This window comes from Hemibagrus wyckioides, linkage group LG20 (assembly GCF_019097595.1).
Source record: "Hemibagrus wyckioides isolate EC202008001 linkage group LG20, SWU_Hwy_1.0, whole genome shotgun sequence".
NCBI lineage: Eukaryota > Metazoa > Chordata > Actinopteri > Siluriformes > Bagridae > Hemibagrus > Hemibagrus wyckioides.
Genome location: NC_080729.1, coordinates 7,314,542 through 7,336,756, shown reverse-complemented (window position 1 = coordinate 7,336,756; position 22,215 = coordinate 7,314,542). Strand labels below are relative to the sequence as shown.

The 22,215-nt window shown below is 40.8% G+C and overlaps 3 protein-coding genes across 6 annotated transcripts in view; 2 read left to right on the top strand and 1 right to left on the bottom strand.

Moving 5' to 3' along the window:
* The window catches only part of LOC131370900 (guanylate cyclase soluble subunit beta-2-like), a 32,716-nt gene extending 31,485 nt beyond the window's left edge, over positions 1-1,231 (bottom strand). For all 3 annotated transcript variants that reach the window (XM_058418472.1, XM_058418473.1, XM_058418471.1), the window contains exon 1: positions 221-1,231. In XM_058418472.1, the coding sequence (XP_058274455.1) occupies positions 221-223 (3 nt within the window). In that variant the 5' untranslated portion in view covers positions 224-1,231. The remainder of the gene's footprint in view (positions 1-220) is intronic.
* A 192-nt stretch (positions 1,232-1,423) lies between these two features.
* On the top strand, positions 1,424-13,610 carry cul3b (cullin 3b). 2 transcript variants are annotated; one of them, XM_058418476.1, is made up of 16 exons: positions 1,424-1,678; positions 5,305-5,502; positions 5,806-5,919; positions 6,015-6,175; positions 6,293-6,407; positions 6,491-6,719; positions 6,803-6,948; positions 7,047-7,223; positions 7,860-8,030; positions 9,284-9,391; positions 9,488-9,612; positions 9,777-9,873; positions 10,530-10,664; positions 10,793-10,979; positions 11,522-11,667; positions 12,046-13,610. In XM_058418476.1, exons 1-16 carry the CDS (start codon positions 1,616-1,618, stop codon positions 12,175-12,177), a joined length of 2,304 nt encoding a protein of 767 aa, XP_058274459.1. In that variant the 5' UTR covers positions 1,424-1,615; the 3' UTR covers positions 12,178-13,610. The 2 variants fall into 2 exon arrangements, with proteins under 2 accessions (XP_058274459.1, XP_058274458.1); XM_058418475.1 differs by having other exon boundaries at positions 9,777-9,888.
* Positions 13,611-15,443: 1,833 nt separating this feature from the next.
* LOC131370903 (protein FAM124B) lies at positions 15,444-21,341 on the top strand. The gene is made up of 4 exons (XM_058418478.1): positions 15,444-16,026; positions 17,281-17,312; positions 17,579-18,327; positions 19,924-21,341. Exons 1-4 carry the CDS (start codon positions 15,953-15,955, stop codon positions 20,479-20,481), a joined length of 1,413 nt encoding a protein of 470 aa, XP_058274461.1. The 5' UTR covers positions 15,444-15,952; the 3' UTR covers positions 20,482-21,341.
* The last annotated feature ends 874 nt before the right edge of the window (positions 21,342-22,215 follow it).

The following is a 22,215-nucleotide window of genomic DNA, read 5'->3' as shown; positions in this document are numbered from 1 at the left end:
ACAGGTTAAATGACGAATTATTATTAGGAAAGAAATAATGAAATGAACGAAAATAGCACTAATAAGCTTAGCAGGAATGAGATTTACACAACAGGAAAGAAAGAAGGAAAGAAAACAAACAGTTTAGCAGGCGATAAGGATCTGAAGACCTACACCAAATACTGGATTTATATAAAGAATTTAACTATATAATTTTGCATATATTCTGTGAATATCTTACCATTTCACTGCCTTGAATTCCCGTCTGACGTTTTTGTGCACAGGAATAATGTCATGGTCATTTTCACTTCCAGCGGTGAGAGAGAGAGAGAGAGAGAGAGAGAGAGAGCAACGCGAAAGCGCTCGAGCTTCACGCGTATGTGCGCGCGCGCTTCACACTTTCACGCATAATTAGTCGTCATTTCAGCAGAGGTCATTTTATTAATTAAATCACTGTATGCCCGCTATAACTACTGCAAGAAAAAAAAATTGCAGTGGAAAAATTCTTATCGAGTTGTATTTTTTTTCGGGAATTTCTGCTGCGCGTGCTAAGTGTTGGCCGCCTATAGCACTTTTGGCTCGCGCGTATCAAACATTGCCGCTTCAGGTACTGCAGATCTATCCGCTTTTATAATAAACTGTGCTAGTGTCATCGAGTGGCGTCTCATTTAATGACTTAGAGCATCATTTATATAAGCTGTCATGAAAATGCCAAGGTGCAGTGAGATTCACATCGATATAGCCTCTATTTTCGATTATTATCAACATTGTTATGGATATAGATTTTTTCGTTGTTATTTCGTGCAAGAAATGATTGGGTGCATGAAACTATATGCTACCTGAAGGCAACCTACACAAGACTGTTCTCCATACATATAGAGGGCACATGTGAAAATAAATCGTGTGTAAAATCACATATGAAAATAAATAAATTTGGCGTGTTTACATACACATGGGAAAATAAATGGATAGTGTGTACAGTCAACATTATTCACATAAAATGACACACTGAAAAAAACTAACCTTGTGTAGGAAAAATTGTGAAAAAAATTACATTTATAAAAAAAAATGCAAATCAATGAATCCCACTGTCTTGTGTTATCTATAATGTCTTGCCGTGAGAGTTCATTAACCTTAAACCTTAAATACATGTAAATAAAAACAAGTATCTTAAAATAATTATAAATACATATTTGCTTTATTTGTTATTTTGCTTTAATTGTATTGCTCACTGAGGTTGAAGTTCAGTTAAGTTGCTGAGAGAGATGCTTATACTTTACCCTACTCGTGTTAGAAAATTAGTCCCGCCTCCTACACCGTGATTGATTGGGAGCATGTGTATAAGCGCTGTGATTGGACGCTGGCCTCGCATTTCAAACTCTAACCCAATGACGAGCAGGCTTACGGAATACGGGTGTGTTCGTGCTAGACCTGTACATCCGCCATCATTGGACGGTGTAGCTAGTACAGCCGAAAAAACCCAGTCGGTTGTCAACAAGTCCGAAGTGAAGCGGATTTCTGATTACTAAGAAGGTCAATCGGAGGTTCGTTATAGGCTCTACGAATTTATTCCCCTGTCCGGTTCAGGAGACGATTTTCATGTGAACGCAGAGAACACCGGGGGAGAGAGCCAAACATGTCAAATCTGAGCAAAGGCGGCACCAAAAAGGACACCAAGATGAGGATACGCGCTTTTCCTGTGAGTACTGACCGCTTACAGTGAGCGCGAAGCCGCCCGGGCCATCACTGCCACACCGGGGATTTGATTGAGGCCTGTCCGCGTTGTTCCACCGCCCAAAAAATAATGTCACAAATGCAAAAGTTAAATAATGTCATAAATACAGAAGTGGGCCGAACCAGTGTATTACTACTGTGGCATTAATATTTGAGTATCCATTAGTTCACAATTCATATATTTGGCCCTCACTAGTCACTTGTTTTATATTGAGATGACAACAAATGGTAGCTAACGGCTAAAGCAGCTAGCCGGCTAACGCTAGTCAACTAGCTACCGTTAGTTAGCGTTTAGTTGTTCCGGATTTTGTCAGCTGTGTTCACAGAGGCCAGTTTACAATTCCTCCAGATTAATCTTCAGGATGAACGTGAAGGGTTTACATGAAATACATGAAATACATTCCACTGTATGGGTAATTAGTAAGCAAGGCTAGCTTGCTTGAGCTGAGACAGACTTAACGTTAGTTAGCCAGCTGACAGTTAGCCTTCAGTAAAGCAAGCATTTCTAAAAGTGCTTTTGTTTTTATCATCTCTAACATGATCATCATTTTTACCCGGATTGGTCGTTGTTGCAAATAAGATTGATGCAATCCGAATTGAATTAGGTTGTAACAGCTCCCTGTCCTCTTAAATAGGCTACTTTGAAGCCGAAACATTTCTCATGTTTACAAAAGTTGTTTACTTTTTCAACAGCATTAAGGTTATAGCAGCTTTCTTTCATGCATACACAGTTCATGCTTTCAGACATCTAATAAAACGTTTTAAAACGCACCGATATGATACAGGTTTGATCATTGATGTGTTTCAGGGGACAAAAGTCCCCTAAAGCAAGAGGCCAGTACAATTAATGATCTAGTAAAATGCTTGACAATAAAGATTACAGCATTCTCTGTTAAAGTCTGTATGTCACTTAAGATGAAGCTTCTCAGTTTTACTCCTCTTTTCTTTGTCTACCTCAGTTTAACTAGTTGCAAAAGTGTTTCAAGATGACCGGATCGCCTTATTATATGAGATGATACCAATAATATTTAGGCTGAATTTTTTATAACAGGCTGTGCAATAACATGCTCTACATGTCAGATTACATGATGGAGATCTGCTTATAAAAGACCCTGAAACTGAGCTTGGGGTGATAAGGATATATCTTTTTGTGTGTTGGATTGTTATTATTGCCACTATCATATTCACAGCTGTCTTGTAAGTTTCACGTCCTCCTTTTGCAGTCCTCTTATCAGTGGTGTTTGCTCGAGCGTTGGTGCAACACTCAGGCTGAGAATTTTTGGGGTGATGTCTCACATGAAAAGCATACATTATAGAAGATTTGTTTGAGTTGAGATGAGATTTAGTGCCATTGCGAACAGAGACAGCTGGCATAAAAATTGTGTCAGTGTTAGTTATGACCCTCATATACACCGATCAGCCATAACATTATGAGCAGTGAGAGGTGAAGTGAATAACACTGATTATCTCATCATTGCACCAGGCAGCATTTTGTCCTCAAAGTTGGACAAGTGTAAGGATTTGAGCGAGTTTGACGAAGGGACAAATTGTGATGGCTAGACCACTGGATCAGAGCATCTCCAAAACTGCAGCTCTTGTGGGATGTTCCGGGTCTGCAGTGGTCAGTATCTCTCAAAATCGGCCCAAGGAAGGAACAGTGGTGAATCGGTGACGGGCTCATGGGTGACCAAGGCTCATTGATGCACGTGGGGAGCGAAGGCTGGCCCGTGTGATCCGATCCAACAGACGAGTTACTATTGCTGAAATTGCTGAAGAAATTAATGCAGGTTCTGATAGAAAGGTGTCAGAAAACACAGTGCATGATGGGTAGGGGTGTTTTTGTAGCAAAAGGGGGACCAACACAATATTAGTCAGATGGTCATAATGTTATGACTGACTGGTGTAAATGCACCCAATAGGACAATGGCAATGGACTAGATGGAACTTACAGGATGAATATGGAAATGGTGAATGGTCAAACAGAAAAATATTCTCCTTGCTTGAAGCTCACTTTAAAGAGCGTTTGTTTATGTCACTTCATGTCCTGGAACACTGACATAAGATACATTTCTTGGGATTATCTTGTACAGTGTGACGGTAATAATCTTGAAGCTCTGCTGAAATTGCAGATTGAGAAATGCGCTTTGTACTTTTCGATCAAATCAGATCACGGGTACTGCCAGTGCTTTTATAACAACTGACTGGTTTCAGTCATAGGAACATAGCAGTTTGGACAGGATTTTGTATTTTCTGTGCTTGGTTTTTTGCATGTCAAATAAAAATGGTTTATGGCTGGCCAGGAGGCATTAATTGACCGGTGATTTTTCTGTGACAGCAGCTCTGAGAGTAGATCCAGTTACAGTTCAAATAACAGGATTATATGATTGTGTTTGTTCTAATACATTATCGTTTCTGTAGTAACAACCTGCGAAGGGACTTGTATGGTAGACAAGCTATGTATTTTATTTTAAGACTAATAACAAATATTTATGGAAGGAGTCTCCAGTATCAGTGCTTCAGAACAGTCTTTTTTTTGTTTGTTTCTATTTAACGTGACAAGCTGCATTATTTTGTCTTATTGACTTCGAGAGGGAGAAAGAAAGGCGGATGATAGGACGACTACTTATATCTGCTATAAGGAACTTCGTAACAGGTGCTAACTTGTTTCGTGAATGTTGCTCAACATTAAACAGAATCGGGTTAAAACAGTATAATGGGGTGCTGTTTGATACATTAAGAAGGGCAAAAACCTTTGATTGGTGTTATGTGAAAATAACCAAGGTGGAAACAGCAAGTCCACTTTAAATCTTTTTAAAATATACTTACTTCATAATGCCTTTCGTCATCAGTGTCTCGGAAGATCGAAACCAGTTCATGAAACGACTTGAAATAAAGCGCTTCTGAGTCTGACTCCAGTGAGTCATTTCAGCAGAAGCACCAAGACCTGCTTTGGTCAATGATTCATTCAGTGCTTGTAAATTATTCTTTTATGTTAATGGCACTGCATTTTAATCTGGTTGTTTATTTTGGCATGTGGAGTTGAAATCTATTTTGATCCACAGTTACCATGTGATAAAGAGACAGGCAATCATTTCAGTTAAAATTGAGACAAAAAAAGTAGATGTCACTCAATAAAGTGCCAAGTCTGATTGACTCTGGTAATTTCCTCAAAACGATGGCACAGGTTGCCTGACATGTCTTCAGTTTTCTTTTAACAGCAGTTTCACCTTTTGTTACTGTCCTTAGCGGTTATAATTTATTACTGGAATGTAAAGTCAGTAGAATAGGCTAAAAACAGTGCAGGCTCTCAAGCTAGTATAGAGCGAGGTCAGTGACTTAACACTGAGTTGCTCAAGCTTCAGGAGTTATTTGCCACAGTTATTTTCTCAGGCTTTTTCTTTCAGAGAGTATTTGCATGTTTAAGTACATTACCACATTTCAGTTTGGAATGTTTGTGTGTTTAAATAACACAATAATGTATGTGTAGTAATTTAGTTGTAACTGATTTGTTCCCTTTTCCTCGCCTGGTTGATTATGAGCCTCTCCCACTTATGTTCTTTTCGTGTTTCTCCTGCTCACCTTCTCTCTCAGATGACCATGGACGAAAAGTACGTCAACAACATCTGGGACCTCCTCAAGAACGCCATTCAGGAGATCCAGAGGAAGAACAACAGTGGCCTGAGCTTCGAGGAGTTGTACAGGAACGCCTACACCATGGTGCTGCACAAACACGGCGAGAAGCTATACACGGGACTGCGAGAAGTCGTCACCGAGCACCTCATCTACAAAGTAAGGAGGCACAGTTTGAACTGCGCAAAGTGAGATATGACGCAGCATGTTGTGTTCAGCAGGTCTGCAGGTGCTGTGGATCTGCCGTATCAGCTTTTTCTTAATAGATAAAAAGGCTGTAAAGTGTACATTTGCACAAGCTCATTTCTTTATACCTTGAGGTTGTGTGGTGAAAATTGAATGTTTTTCCCCCTTGGTGGTAAATGAAATTATTTAGATTTGTTTTGAAACGGATCCATAAAACATTTTTTAGTTAAATTATACCACTAGTCTGTTTTGATGGGCGCAATCTTTCAAACACAGGTACGAGAAGATGTTTTAAATTCACTAAACAACAACTTCCTACAAACGTTGAACCAAGCCTGGAATGACCACCAGACAGCCATGGTGATGATCCGAGATATTTTGATGTACATGGTGAGTTCGATTGTTCAGTTTTGGTTAATGTTGCCGTCTCGTTTTGTTTTGTTTATACACTGTCATCATGAGGGTTGTTTCTGTTGTGCTCACAGGATCGGGTATACGTGCAACAGAACAACGTGGAGAACGTCTATAACCTAGGGCTCATCATATTCCGGGACCAGGTGGTCCGTTACGGGTGCATCCGGGATCACCTCAGGCAGACGCTGCTAGACATGATCGCCCGGGAGAGGAAAGGCGAGGTGGTGGATCGGTGAGATCTGTTCTTGCTATACAGAGTTGCTTTTGTTTCATTTTCAGTTCTTCCAGATGCTAGCTTATTTCTGCATATTATTCAACTACATTTGGGTTATAAATTTGTCATTAACAGGGGTGCCATACGTAACGCCTGCCAGATGTTGATGATCTTAGGCCTTGAAGGACGGTCGGTCTACGAAGAGGACTTTGAAGCCCCGTTTTTAGAAATGTCTGCAGAATTTTTCCAGGTTCGTATCACTTCATAACCATGAGATGTTCAGGAGACGTTCTGTGGATAGCTGATCAGTCTGTATCTTTTCAATGGAATCAGATGGAGAGTCAAAAGTTTTTGGCGGAGAACAGCGCGAGTGTGTACATAAAGAAGGTGGAGGCGCGGATAAACGAGGAGATTGAGCGAGTGATGCACTGTCTGGATAAGTCGACGGAAGAGCCCATCGTGAAGGTGGTGGAGCGAGAGCTCATCTCAAAGCACATGAAGACCATCGTGGAGATGGAGAACTCGGGGCTCGTCCACATGCTGAAGAACGGCAAGACAGAAGGTTCGTTGTGAGAAAAAATTTTTAACTTATTTTTTTTTCAGGTGTGATTATTGTAGTGACGAATTCTGTGTACGTTCATATAGACCTGGCGTGCATGTATAAGCTATTTAGTCGGGTGCCAAATGGTCTGAAGACAATGTGTGAGTGTATGAGCGCCTATCTGAGGGAGCAGGGCAAAGCACTGGTGTCTGAAGAGGGAGAGGGGAAGAACCCAGTGGACTACATCCAGGTACTCTCAACCTCCCTAAACCATGAATATTGACACGGAGGAAAATTTTGTCTTCATGATTTTTTAAACTGTGTCTCTTTCTCTGTTCTCTGGTTTAGGGCTTGCTGGACCTGAAGTCTCGCTTTGACCGCTTTCTACAGGAATCCTTTAATAATGATCGTTTGTTCAAGCAGACCATTGCAGGTGACTTTGAATACTTCCTTAACTTGAATCCCCGGTCACCTGAGTACCTCTCCCTCTTCATCGATGACAAGCTAAAGAAGGGTGTGAAAGGGGTGAGTCACCTGTTCTTTGTCCTTCACTCCTAATTTCTTTTTGTTAGTCACCAATAAAGATAAAACTTACTCATATCAGTTTATATGATATCATATAATCATGAATCAGTTTTGTGTTAGTGAGCTCCTAGGAATAAGTCATACATTATGATCAGAAGGTTACATTTCATGTTTTGACTTGACAACAACATTAGGAATTTGACTGAATTTCGTTGTGGAATTGTTGTATTTCTGTACAATTGCTGTAATGAAACTGAAACTGTTGTGCAAGGCAGTTGTCTTGCACACGTCCGTCCTTTTAACATTTCACTGCATTGCTACTTAAGTGAAATCTGCACCGCTTGCTTTTGCATAGGGTTCTGTTTTTAATACAGTCTAGACTTGTGAACATTCTCGTTTTCAAGGAAATTCCGGTTAAACCTTTTCAATCAGTTATTCATAGCAAGTTGCAACATGCACAAAAGTAGCCTGAAAATTACTACCTAAGACTCCAAATGACTACATAAGTTATTAACGTGTAATTCGTTATAAGCTATATGATAGCTTTATATTTATTCACAGAATAAATACTTTTTTTCCTAATATTTTCCCTCCTCATTTTGTAACAGCATTTTCCTGAATCTCTCTCTCCCCCAGTTAACAGAGCAAGAGGTGGAGTCAATCCTGGATAAAGCCATGGTGCTTTTCAGGTTCATGCAGGAAAAGGATGTGTTTGAGCGCTATTACAAACAACACCTGGCCAGGAGGCTCCTAACCAATAAAAGCGTCTCTGACGACTCCGAAAAGAACATGATCTCAAAGCTGAAGGCATGTGCTACTGAGCTCACATCACCTGGCATGTCATTTCTATGGCTCCAACACCTAGTGTTATGTTTACACTACCCTTCTGTCTGAGATCGCACAATAATCCAGAACAAGTGATTGAATGTTTTGAAGGATTTATGTGGAATTATCATCGTTGGAAGAAAAGGAACCGATTTGATTTAGGAACTGATCCAAACAGGGTCAGGGTCACAGCAAAGTCAAATTTCTAACATAGCTTTTCTTCTCTTCCTTTTTGAAGTATATTATAAGGGTATTTCAGGCATACGGTTTGTAACAAGGACTAGACTTAGTGGTGGTTATTATACTTGTTTACATCACTGCTTTGCCTGGTTTTATAGCGAGTAATCTTAACTCGTTTGCTAATTCAAGACTGTTTACAGAAACGGCTTGTGCCACATTGTTAGGGCCTGTTGGTGATTTGCTCATAAATGGTGCATGCAGTACTGACTGCCATTCATTTGACTAAGAATTTTGTTTAGAGTTTAAATCAGCAACAGAACCTTCATTTCTCAATCACTTCAATTTCTTCTTGAATACTTCTAATCTCTTGGGTTAACATTTTGTCCCTGTTTTAAATCCAGTATTTCAGTGTACTAGTTCCTGTTCACACTTGTGCCTTTCTGATCCTGTTCAATTGAAGCATAGCTTCAAGGCAAATTTTGACTCTTCCTTGCGCTCCCACTTAAACCCCTTCTAATTAAATGTTATTAAATGCCAGTGTAAAATGCATATCTGAATAGGGCTTAGGATAATTGCTTTAAGTATAGCCAGGACATGTCTGGTCTGTTGTATTTACACAAAGTAGGATTTTAGATGATTTGGGTAATAAAGTGTCCTATTCAAACTTAACTATTATAAATCAATTTATAGTAGCAGGAAGATGTGCTGCTTCATAGCTTCAGGGTCCCTAGTTTTATTCTGATTCCCTCCCTTTGAAGGTCTTTTCAGCTTTTCTTTACATGTGCTTTGGGCACAAATGTGTACATCATCTTTTTTAACTTCCCTTTTGCATGTTCGTTAATATTCAGAATTCCGTTGTAGTGGTTAATGGGCTTTGTGTAGATTATATAAAAGAATACTACTTTAATTAAGACGGCATTCAGTGTTCTGGAGGACTGTGGGAAATCAGTTTCACTGCCAGACTGCATTGGCTTACTTGCTCATGTGAAAATTACATGGACGAGAAATACCGCATGCTCTAATCAGGGGCTCTCCAAATTTCTCCTAATATGCAGACGGAGTGTGGCTGTCAGTTCACATCCAAACTGGAAGGCATGTTCAGGGACATGAGCATCTCAAACACAACCATGGATGAGTTTCGCCAACACCTACAAACAACAGGGGTAAGAAAAACAATGTGAAAGTAACCACATTGGGTTCTAAAAACCTGACAGGACCAGTCCTGAATGACAAACTCTGTTTCACTTAATCTTTCCTAGGTGTCTTTGGGTGGTGTTGACCTCACGGTGAGAGTGTTAACGACAGGCTACTGGCCCACTCAGTCAGCCACACCCAAGTGCAACATCCCCCCTTCTCCCAGACACGCATTTGAGGTTTTTAGAAGGTGCGTCGATCATTGTCGTTGTACTTAAAATTCCTCGTGCTACTTAAGTTTAAGGGCTTTTATAAAAATAATAGTTTTGGTTACAACTCTTTTATTAAAGTGGAGCTGAAGAGAGTGTACTTATTTATAAGTGACTTTTGGTAATTTTTTATTTTTCTCCCCAGGTTTTATTTGGCCAAGCACAGTGGCCGGCAGCTCACACTGCAGCACCACATGGGCTCGGCAGATCTCAATGCTACTTTCTACGGGCCGATCAAAAAGGTATCAGTGTCAGTAGTAAGTCAAGATTACCTAGATCACTTTGTCTGTCAGTGAGATTAGGCATGCAGTTGTTTGTAATTTAATATTTAACATATTATCTCGAATGCTTTTAGATATTGCTCTTAGACCTGTATGTTGTTTGACAGCATTTTGTGTTATACTTTACCAAATTCAGCACATTTAGGTTTTGGTAGTTCATGTAACGCACATGACCTGACAGGATCTATGTTCTTAGGCTTTCTTTTCTATGTTCTATGTCTTTTCGTATTTAAATGCGCATCTTTATCTAAGATTATCTATGCCGTTTTTCGTGTGATGCCGCTGATTAAAATTCTTGTGAAGTTAAAATGCTGCAGAACCAGTCAGGTCCAGGTTAATCAGTCTTGCTGTAAATGAAAATAATTGCAGGTATTTTTAATTTTTAGTGAAATTAGAGAGAGGTTTGAAAGTAGAATTTGTCATTAGACATTACTCAGTATTTCTGGCAGAAATTTTAAATAACTTTCTAGACTGTGCATGTAAAGCATTCGGGAATGTAGTAGTCTTGTGTTATGTACAATATAGGGAGCAAAATGCTTTATATGGGAACATAACTGAATAAGCACTATAATACTACATTGCATTCTCTCTTCTCATCATCATCTTTTTTTTGCTAGGAGGACGGCTCAGACGTGGGTGTGGGCGGTGCTCAGGTGACGGGCTCCAACACCAGAAAGCACATTCTCCAAGTGTCCACCTTTCAGATGACCATCCTTATGCTCTTCAACAACAGGGAGAAGTTCACCTTCGAGGTATTTTCTTAACATACAAAATTACCCTTGTTAAAAACAAATTCACCTCAATAATCAATCACTGGAAGACACTTAACAGCTTTGTTACAAACCGTCCTAAAATGTTTGCATTTACCTGCTCGTTGCAGGAGATCCAGCAGGAGACGGACATCCCGGAGAGAGAGCTGGTGCGGGCGCTGCAGTCTTTGGCCTGTGGGAAGCCCACTCAGCGAGTGCTCACCAAGGAGCCCAAGTCTAAGGAGATTGAGAACGGCCATGTATTTACAGTCAACGACCAGTTCACCTCCAAACTTCACAGAGTAAAGATCCAGACAGGTACTTATACAAGCAAAAAAGATAATGTTTTAGTGCCACATATCCAGGATCAACAAAAAAGGGCCTGTTTTATCTATTTGGTCTGTTTATACTCATTTATCCTAATTGGGGTACAACAGAAAACCCTTAAAGATGCATCAGAAAAGATGAATATTGTGACCGATTTGTTAACAAAATAGTCCGAATGTAACACTGATTTTGTATTTAAATGCAGAAAGATGTGCCAGTTTATAAACCTCAAGCTATTAACCTGTTATGTATATTACCGGACTGGTGACCTGTCCAGGGTGTACCCCTGCCTTTCGCCCAATGTGCACCGGTATGGGCTCCAGCAGACCCCCGTGATCCTAATTAGAAATAAAGCGGGTATAGAAAATGGATGGATGTATATTACCTTGTCTTCAAATATCTGTTTAGACTATGCCTAAAAACCTCACAGTGGTTGAGAAAACACTAGCTTTTAAAGTGGTCTAGCTATATTATCCATCAATCTACCGCATGATTTGGATACACGGTTCATGCCATATGTATTTGGTTGGCAGTTGCTGCTAAACAGGGTGAATCAGACCCTGAGAGGAAAGAGACACGGCAGAAAGTGGATGACGACAGGAAGCACGAGATCGAAGCAGCCATCGTTCGCATCATGAAGTCCAGAAAGAAGATGCAGCACAATGTGCTAGTAGCAGAGGTATGATTAATAAGTGCCTTAAATTCAGTCAGTTAAAGCGCATATTAAAGTCTTTAAGTAATCACGACTATAAAGAGGACCATGCCTAAGCAGGTTGTGTGCATTTAACTTGTCAGAATTAGGTTTTTTTTTTTTAAATTGTGTTTAATTATTAAATACTGACTTGCTGTGGTGTGGTATAAAAGGAATAAAACATGGATGCTCTCTTAAAAATAAATAAATAACAGCAGCTCTGCTTTTCAATGCTGGGGGAAAAAGTGCTACCATTTCAAAAAGTGATCATATTGAATCTGCTCTTTGAAGTAAAATATTAAAGCGGCAGTGTGCGACTGTTTATATATTCATACAGAATAACGGATGTCCCTTCTGTCTCTTCAGGTCACTCAGCAGTTAAGGGCACGATTCCTCCCAAGTCCTGTGGTCATTAAAAAACGCATCGAAGGACTTATCGAGCGGGAATACTTGGCAAGAACGCCAGAAGACCGCAAAGTATACACTTACGTAGCATAAATGTGGCATGAATTTCAAACGAAACCTGGTGTGGAGTGAAAGAGAGAGCGTGAGAGTGTTATTTTTTGGGACTGAGCATGAACTGGGAGGTTTTTGTGTTTAGGTTGTTTTTTTTTTTTTTGTTTGTTTTTTCCATCGCTACTGGGGGAAAACTGAGAAGTTAACCTTTAACCTTCTGTACGGACTCATTTTAAGAAAAAAAAAAAAGTTCTTAGCGATTCACACAGAAGCCTTCCAAAGCCTCCAGGGAGCTGGATGAGATTCAGCTCGGGCTCGCAGACGAGGTGTCCGTCTCTGTGAGAGAACTGTGTTAGAGTTGAAGCCTATAAACCTGAACCCAGTACAACAGAAGTGCCCAAATAAACGAGGAATGATGACTTTTCAGCATGGGATGCATTCCGGAGACCAATCAGGCTACAGTGAAATATGTATACCTTCCCACATTTATTATTATTTTATGTTTTTTTGTTTTTTCTCTCCCCTCCATGTTGGTGTAAACGTGTTCGTGGTCTGTGGCACCATGTTGGTTGTACAGGTTTAACCCTTGCCTGCCTGCAGAAGATTTTAAAAATGGAGGCTGGGTATCAGAGAGCCATATTAGTTGCTTTGGAGCATGCTTCTTTTTTTTTTTTTGACAAGGGGTGAAATAACTCTTTCAAGGTTTCTAAAAGAAATGGTTTGGTTGTGTCTTTGTTTTAACTTTTTTCGTATTTGGCATGGCCAAATGTAAATTGAAATATTAGCTTTTTTTTTTTTGTAGGGTCCTTCTGATGCAGTTCCATTATAGGGGGTGGGGGTTTCGTTATTATTATTATTTTTTTTTTTTCGGCAGCAGAAGGAACTTCTGGAGCATTGTGTCTAAACGTGTACAAATTGTAAAATAATTGTTATTGTACTCGCTGAAGTGGACTGTACAGGGCCTTGTTTTCATCATTGTTAAATGTAGAAAAAGGAGTTAAAATAAATGGATTTGCTGCTTCGGGTCATCTTTTGCTTTCCGGTGATGCTCCTAGGAAATTCCAGTTTGAAGCAGTGGTGGGGAAGGAAAATAAGGATGGGGGAAAAGATAGTTTAAAAGATCTGAAAAGGAAGAATTGAAGTACCATCTGACTTATACCAACCATGTCAATAATGTATTTTTACACCTGAAATCATCGCAAAATTCTGCTAAGGATAAAAAGTGTTGACAGTTATAAAGGCAACAGGAAATTGGTCTCGTTTTGCTTCTTCCACTGCTACGCCTAACTTGATAATATTTAAGTTGTTTTTAAACTTGTGGTCATGTGAGCTCTAACCTACTAAATTTAAATTATTTTGCCATAAGGTTATGCCATTTATTTTGCATCTTCAGTATTGTCACTGCATTCAGTTCTGCAGCCATTTGATCCTGGATTATGCGTTTTCACAGCATTTATTAATTCATTATTTAATAAAGAATAATTTACGAGATTAAACTCAAATTTGGTTTGGACTAATTTTATTAATTCACGGTTTAGTAAAGAATAACGGTTGATCATCAGTTATGCATAACTAATGCATATGTAGTGTGTTTACGTTGTGTATATACACCAATCAGGCATAACATTATGACCACCTGCCTAATATTGTGTTGGTCCCCCTTTTGCTGCCCAGACAGCCCTGCCCTGTCTAGCCATGGACTCTGCGAGATCCCTGAAGGTGTGCTGTGGTATCCCGTACTAAGGTTTTAGCAGCAGATGCTTTAATTCCTGTAAGTTGTGAGGTGGGGCCCATGGAGAACTTGCTTACAGGACTTAAATGACTTAAAGGATACTTTTGATAGATATTAGCCATCACAATTTGGCCCTTGTGAAACTCGCTCAAATCCTGACGCTTGTCCATTTTCACTGCTTCTAACACATCAACTTTGAGGAGAAACTGTTCACTTGCTGCCTAATATATCCCACCCACTAACAGGTGCCATGATGAGGAGATCAGAGTTATTTACGTCACCCGTCACTGGTCATAATGTTATGGCTGATCGGTGTAGGATAATATAGGCTAAAATATTAATATACAAAAACTGCCTGTCCAGATCCCAGCCATGTTTAAGGGGAATGACTTGCATGTTAATCTTTCTAACATCACTCGGGTCCAAGATTTAATTTGTAAATTTTGTGTTTCCTTTTTGGTTTAAATTTCTTTCATCAGAGCGATCTATGGTCAATGGTTCGATGCATTACCCACGATGCTGTTCTGACTGATAGTAGCGCCAATTGTAATTCTAATGGCTTGTAATTCCCCACCTTTGAACAGTAAAAGCAAAAGAAAAAACTTGAAATTCCTACTTACTTATAATATCGATTATACAGATTGCTGTTTGAAGATCACTCATCACAGTTATTGCTAACAAAAGATGATTATGAAGGTTTCCATGTTTTGTTTTGTTTTTTTCAAATAACTACAATGAGGTAAATCAATGCCCTCACATCTACCTAAAAATGTTTTGACCAAAGCTTCCATTACTGATACAATGAATTTGTCATCAATGTAAAATTTTATGAAACATGGTGGATTAGTTAGTATGTTTGCATTGCACTTCCCGGGTTGGGGCTTGGGTTCGATTCATGCCTCTGTACCCGTGTGTACGGAGCTGTGCTTCGGAGGTTTCCTCCAGGTATTCAGGTTTCCTCCCCAGTCAAAAGACGTTGTAGCATTGTAGGCTGATCGGCATCTCTTAAACGTATGTAGTGTGTGAATGTGTGCTCTGTGACGAGTTTACACCCTGTCCAAGGGGTCCTCCACCTTGTGCCCCAAATCCACCCGGATAGGCTCCAGGTTCCTTGTGAAATGTTGAAGGTATGGATGATAATGAACATCACTGATAAATGGCAAATGACTTATAGTGACTCTTGTGTGGAAAAAATCACCTACACATTCTTAGACAGATAACAAAAACAGCAAATCAGTGCCAGAATCACTTATTTTTAACATTAATATATGCAAAGTGAGGGCAGCACGGTGGCTTAGTGGTTAGCACTCACAGGTCCTGGGTTCGAAATCCCAAGTTCGAACAGGCAGCGGCCTTTCTGTGTGGAGTTTGCGTGTTCTCCCCGTGCCTGCGTGGTTTTACTCCGGGTACTCCGGTTTCCTCCCACAGTCCAAAAACATGTACATTAGGTTGATTGGTAATTCTAAATTGCCCATAGGTGTGTGTGTGTGTGTGTGTGTGTGTGTGTGTGTGTGTGTGTGTGGTTGTCTGTCTATATGTGGCCCTGCGATGGACTGGTGACCTGTCCAGGGTGTACCCCTGCCTTTTGCCTAATGTGTGTGGGGTGACCCCCGTGACCCTAATTAGGAATAAAGCAGGTATAGTCAATGGATGGATGGATGGATATGCAAAGTCTTCCAGGGTGGAGTTTTCCTTGAAGAGGATGCATCTATTAGTAAAAAATTTTCCTCAGTCCCATCTGGTGTCTTTTGTATTAATCCACTAACAGCATGACGACCATCTGCTCTCATATAGACTGCATTGTAATTCCCAGACACTTCCCACAGAGCTTCCTACTACATTTTGGAGAGCTGTGGTGTATTTTGTAAGCCAGGCTTTAGGAATTTATATATTTAATTTTTTATAACAGTAATAAAAAAGTCGGGATTAATGACGCTGGCGCTAGGTGGCGCCAAAGAGAGCCGAACTGACCCCTATAGCGGACAGCAGGCAGGACAAACAGCGCGACTGAAACTCCGCAATGGAAAGTTTGAAAGTCTCTTCTCACTCCATGGCGAATTTAGATGAAAATGAAATGGTGGAATAATGCTGCGCAGACCTTTTATTCTCCACAAAAGCGTGGAGGATGGGAACACGGACTCCGGAGCCGAAACCGCAGGGTGAGTTAGCCTGCAATGCTAACCGTTTTTGTTGATATTGGTCACTTTGGATACGTCTGAAATTTTGCATACTCGAGTACTAAATAGTGTGTCAAAAGGACCACGCTGCCGGAGACGGTCCGTTGGATAGATGCACACTGTTTAGTGCGCGAGTATGCGCTTTTTGGACGCAGCCTTTGTTTGCGGTATCCAAGTGGGCGACCGTTAAACATACTGTAAATAACTCAGAGAGGCGAGTGAACGTTCACTTTTCCTCAGGGTTTTGTCTTGTTGTGTCGGTGAACTAATTAACTTTACACGATGCTGAAAAAGTCTTGGCATCTTCCAAAACATCAAGCATCTTTTTTTTTTTAGCCGTGTAAAACATGGATTTAACTTGGGTTTAAATAAATAAATAAACCACAAACTCTTCTTTTGTCTCATTGTGAATTCGCCAACCATAAACTCAGTAGGATGTTGAACGCTGCACAAGATTAATTAAAACCTGCAGTGACCTTAATTGTAAGTAAAACTAGAAATAACTTAAAACAGTACTCTTTTAACAGCGAAAACGGTAGCATCTAAAAATCCACTTGTTTAAAGCTAAATGTTAAAGTACTTGCACTATAAAGTGTACCGATGCATGAAAAATAGCCTAAATATATAATGTAGACCAAGTTGCCTGGTCTGTGTGGAAAAACTAGACCCATGAATAATGAAACAATGCCTGTTTCCTCAATGTCTAATGCTTGGCTATTTTGTCTTTCACATTTGATATGGTTTTATTTTGGCAGTCAGATGCTAAGAAATATCTTGAGGCAGAATATTGTGGAGAATACACCAGACAGTGAGGCCGGGGCTGATTTCTTTCTAGCTCAGACTGTGCACTCATTATCAGCTTATTGGTGCATGTAGAGGAACAATAACAAAAAAGCAGCAAGACTAAGCACATTTTCTACCAGCAAATTACACAAAAGTAGAAATGTTCAACATTTTTCGTAGTTGTTTGAGCAAAAGAGTTGGTTTTTCTGTTTACCATGTTTGACATTCAGACAAAATATTGCCTTAAAACACTTAAGTATGCACTGCGCAGTTTGTAGAAGGGTCTTAGTCTTCCCAACTAATATGATGACCAGCTGTCACTACTGGTGAGGTTGGGGGGGGGGGGCAATCCACTTTAAACGTCTTTATCTTTTAGAAGGATCTTCAAAACCTTTTTTTTCTACAGATGCATAATTTCACAACTTAGTCTCAATTGTTTTTATTTCCTTTTAGATCAGACTGCAGCAAAATGTCTTGCAGTAGCAGTAAGTACAAAACTCATACATATTATTATATTGCATGACATATTTCAAATATTTAAGCCTTTTTTTAACTTTAAGAATCCAAAGGTTTTCCTTTGTTGGCTTCTGCATGTTGTTGCCCCTCATGACAAGCCAGGGTCAGGACCCTTTTTCATGCTTTTTTTAATTTCGTTTCTGGCTTCATGCCGAACCATAGTTTTTTTATACAGTAATCAGTCTTTAACCATTTTTTATACCCTATACTCTTACTCCTCTGCTATCCTACCTAGTTGACCTCATGACACGTGATCCCCTACCTGTCGCCATACACCTACTGGCCAACCCGGGTGACTCTCTCCTCCTTCAGCACACACTCGACCGCCTGCTTGATTGGGTGTGTCCTGGCTTGCGCCTCTTCCATGTGTCTGAACGCGCCTGCCCGGTACGTGAGTACAACCGTGCTCACTTGTGCCCACCAACCAGCTACCCATCTATAGCAGTCACCTTTTTCCTACACGAGTCCTATGGTGAAGAACGCATCCTCCGGGTCCTTGACTTCCTCCAGCGCCCACCCTGGCAGTACCACCACACTGAGAATGGCCACGCGAGCTCTGATGCCATGCTTCGACCTTACCTGCTGCCTGGAAGGGACTTCTACAGTCTTGGCCCCGGGATGCCGGTGTGGGCCGTGCGTCCGGTGCATTGCGGAGCTGAAGTGCTGCGTGTGACTCTGCACAGCGGGCACGAGAACTTTGAGGACGCTGTGAGACTTTACGAGACCGTGTTGCGTTTGAGGGCTGAGGAGCAGAAAGCTGGGTTTTGTTGGTTTACCTTGCTGAAAGAAAGGACTTTCAGTCTGCAGCTAGCACTCAAGCAGCTGGCACCTGGGGTACGGGTGGAGACGTGCCACTCTGCTGTGCTGCAGTTCAGGGTGGGGGAGATCGGCCAGCTCGTGCCCCTGCTGCCCAACCCGTGCTCACCTATCAGCGCCACCCGCTGGCAGACAGAGGATCTGGATGGTAGCAAGATCCTCTTTCAGGTAATTGGCAGGAATTTCCTACCATATTATGGCATAATATTTTTTGTCATGTTTCAAATATGCCCACCTTGACTGGTCATTTTTTAAAATACATTATCAAAATTTCTTAAAGCACATGCCCTAGTCACTGTGAAGTTAGTTTAAATTTTTTTGATTCAGTATCTGTGCCAGAGTTCTCTCACTATACCACTGAATATCATATTACCTTGCTTCAGCTGTATAAACTGAACTATAAATATTACTGCCTTCCTTTCGAGCCCACTGATTGTTCCCCAGCCCTTAGTGTGAAATTTACATCAAGGAACATTTTACCCTTCCAACTCTGGCAAACACCAAATAATCACCTCGAAAACAGACGAGAGCAGAAACTTGATCAGCCTTTCTTCTGAAATGTAAATATGCAGTACTGAGCTGGGATATGTGGAACAAGGGTTTTCCCTTGAAACTCTGTCGGTTTTTGGTACTGGGACAAGCTGCCAAGACGCAATTCTAAGAGACTCAGGAGGCACAAAAGGCTGGATGCTATGAAACATAATTAACAACCAGGGCAGTCAATCTGTAGGGATAAACCTCCCGTTGCTTCCCTTTGATTCGGTCTCGTGGTCAAAGCATTCCCTGATGGAAAAGAAATGTGTGTGCTGGAAACTAATCTAGACCACCATAGGAACTGAAACTGCACCAAGCGGGAAAAAATTTACAAAAGTACATTTCAAGATGGATAACCACCGCAAACCTCAATGACCTGGACGCTATTCTATTAGCGGGTTTTTGCTCGAGGCATCCGTGACCTGATTTACTAAACTTTTTTTTTTTTTTTTGAAGTAGACTTCAAGCCTTGTGGCTTGGTGTCATTAGTGTCACTGTGATAAATGATCTAATTGATATTGAGTTAAGTAAACGGGGAACTCTGTGAAATCTCACCAACATAACGCTGTCATAGTCACACATTCATACACTTCGTATTCGGTTAAACCACCTTTTGGTTCCGTAGACATGCCTAACATTAATTACATCATTTCTGCAAGTTCTGTTTTCATTTACTGGGTTACGAGCGAGGTGCTGACGTGCCTCATGGTTTGCGACACGTCGTCACACTTTATTTTCTCAGCTGAAAAGTTGTATAATAAGAGCACAAACATGCCATTTTTATTTAAAGCAACAGTTTGTTATAGCTTTAATGTGTTCTTAGACCTTTCTAGGAAAAGGAGCTTTTGCAATTGTAACATATGCTCTTGCTAGTTTCATTTTGTTTTCACTTTTCCGGACCATCTAGAACAGAGCTGCTCTGTGATTTATTTAAATAAGTGTGAATCACAAGGTATATACAATTTTTAAAGAACTGTTGTGTTTCAGTGAGGGGAAGAGAAAGGATTGAGCGTTTCAATGAACTTGCAATTCAACTTGCAGGCAGCAGAGGGTGCTAAGTTTTAATACATACAGCTTCTTTAATACGTTCCTTAATTTCTATTTACAGGCAGATTGATGGATTTCCCCATAAATGACTGGGCTAATATCACACACAAGATCTAATAAGAAAACAAAAATGTAACCCACCCAATTTTAACCCACATTTTTATATGTGCATTTGTTTTCCAGGTCAAAGGAGGAACACAGCCACAGAGGCTCTTCACGTCCGCTTTTCCCCTAAGCTGCCCTGCTCTTCCTTCTAGATCACTGTTGAAATGTCCAGTTCCAATCTCGGCCTCCCCGGGCACCAGGCTGTGCCAGTTTAAAGAGCGTGGTCTGGGTAGCGCTGCCGGATCGCACAGATTGGCAGGAGGTCTCACGGAGAGCTTTGGTTCCAGCAGCGCTTGTAGTACTCCTCCTGGCAGCTCCTGCTACTCATCCCAGTGCAGCAGTCCTGCCCTTCTATCTATCAATCCCTTTGAGCCAATCGTACCCTCCGGTGCATCTGCGGCTCAGCTCGTGCTGGAGGAGGAGGAGGAAGAGAAGGAGCCAGAGACAAACGTAGACACAGGGTGTGCTGTCAATATACAGAGACCTGCTCTGGATACACTAGCAAGAGATCTAAGATGCTGCCTACCAGAGGTACAGAGGGCGTGGGGTGGATCAGAAGGAGAGAGTCTTTCAGACCACATGGCAGCACAGTGTCACATTCAAGAGCAAGAACAAGTGGATGAGTTCTTTATCTGATTCTCTGCTGCACATTGTAATGTATTTAATTAGGGTTGTACCAAGCTGGTACTGAGTACGCATATCACAGCGAGCAAGGCTCGATCGGCATTAAAACCCGGTCCACTTTACGCCGTGGACATGCCAGCAAATTGGGACGCAGCACCTATTATGTTTTGCAGAGCAGAACCTCACGGACTCGCAGTACATCAGTACTGAATCAAAATGAATAACCTGCCTAAGACCAAGGCCAAGGAATTACATCAAAAAGGGATAAGGGGCATCCCTGGATTTTTAAACGTGATATAGTCATAATCATGAGATAATGGAGTCAGGATGCTTAGGCATATAACGTCTGTGCAGTTTGGAGCAATGCAGTCTGATACTGCTTCCTTATCCTGGGCAGAACCGACGGCAACGTTGCATATGGTGCATTTATCAGAGAAGAAATGCTCCAATTCTGTTCCAACAAAACCCCTGACTGAGGAAAAATATTTACAAATGCTGAATTATGAAATGGTCGCAAAAAGGTCTGGCAGTTGTCCCGCTGGTACGTCAGCATTTCTGTTGTGAATTATAGTGTTGATCAGGCAGCATCATATTTTCTTTATATGGTCAAAGCAAAAGTAAGAGTGCAGATCAAGGATCTGTGTTACACCAGCAACTGAAAAACATGAGCAGGATGAACACACACCAATTATAATTGAAGACAGGAGAGGCTGAATGTTTAGAGTCGGACACAGTTTGGGTGGAGAATCCCTGCTTGCCTCTTGAAGCAACTTTTCTTCATTGCAAAATTCGTTCTTTCTTTTGTTAAGCAGGGAAATCTTGATTAGAAACTATCCAGAAACATATATTATATATATATATATATATACACACAGTCAAGCCCGAAATTATTCATACCCCTGACTTAAAGTTACTTTTATTCAACCAGCAAGTTTTTTTTTGACCGGAAATGACACAGGCTTCTCCCAAAAGATAATAAGACGATGTACATGAGGCATCATTGTGGAAAAAAATATTTCTCAGCTTTTATTTACATTTGAACAAAAAGTAGCATGTCCAAAATTATTCATACCCTTTGCAAACTGTCACAGTCTATGGGAAAATCCAAAGTTCTATACCATTCCAAATAGTCCAAGCTGTTCTAAAGCATCCTAATTACCCTGATTTGATCACCTCAACAGGTGAAAAACAGAAGCTCTCTTCTGTTGGTTTGTGGACAGTCATGGCTAAGACAAAGGAGCTCACTAAGAACCTGCGGCTGCGCATTGTGGCTGCTCACAAGTCAGGAAAGGGCTATAAGACCATATCTAAATGTTTTGAAGTTCCAGTGGCTACAGTGCAAAGTATTATTAAAAAATACAAGACGTTCCACACTGTGAAAAATCTCAGAGGATGTGGTCGGAAGCCAAAAGTGACACCTGTGCTGGCCAGGAGGATAGTGAGAGAGGTAAAAAAAGAATCCAAGGATCACCACCAAGGCCATCCTGATGAATCTGGGCTCTGCTGGTGGCAACATCTCAAGGCAGACAGTCCAACGGACACTGCACACTGCTGGGTTCCACGGACGCAGACCAAGGAGGACACCACATCTCCAGATAAGGCACGCAAAAGCCCGCTTGGCCTTTGCAAATGCTCATCTGGACAAAGATGAAGACTTCTGGTCCTCTGTTTTATGGTCAGATGAAACAAAAATTGAATTGTTTGGCCACAATGATGTAGCCTTCATTTGGCATAAAAAAGGAGAAG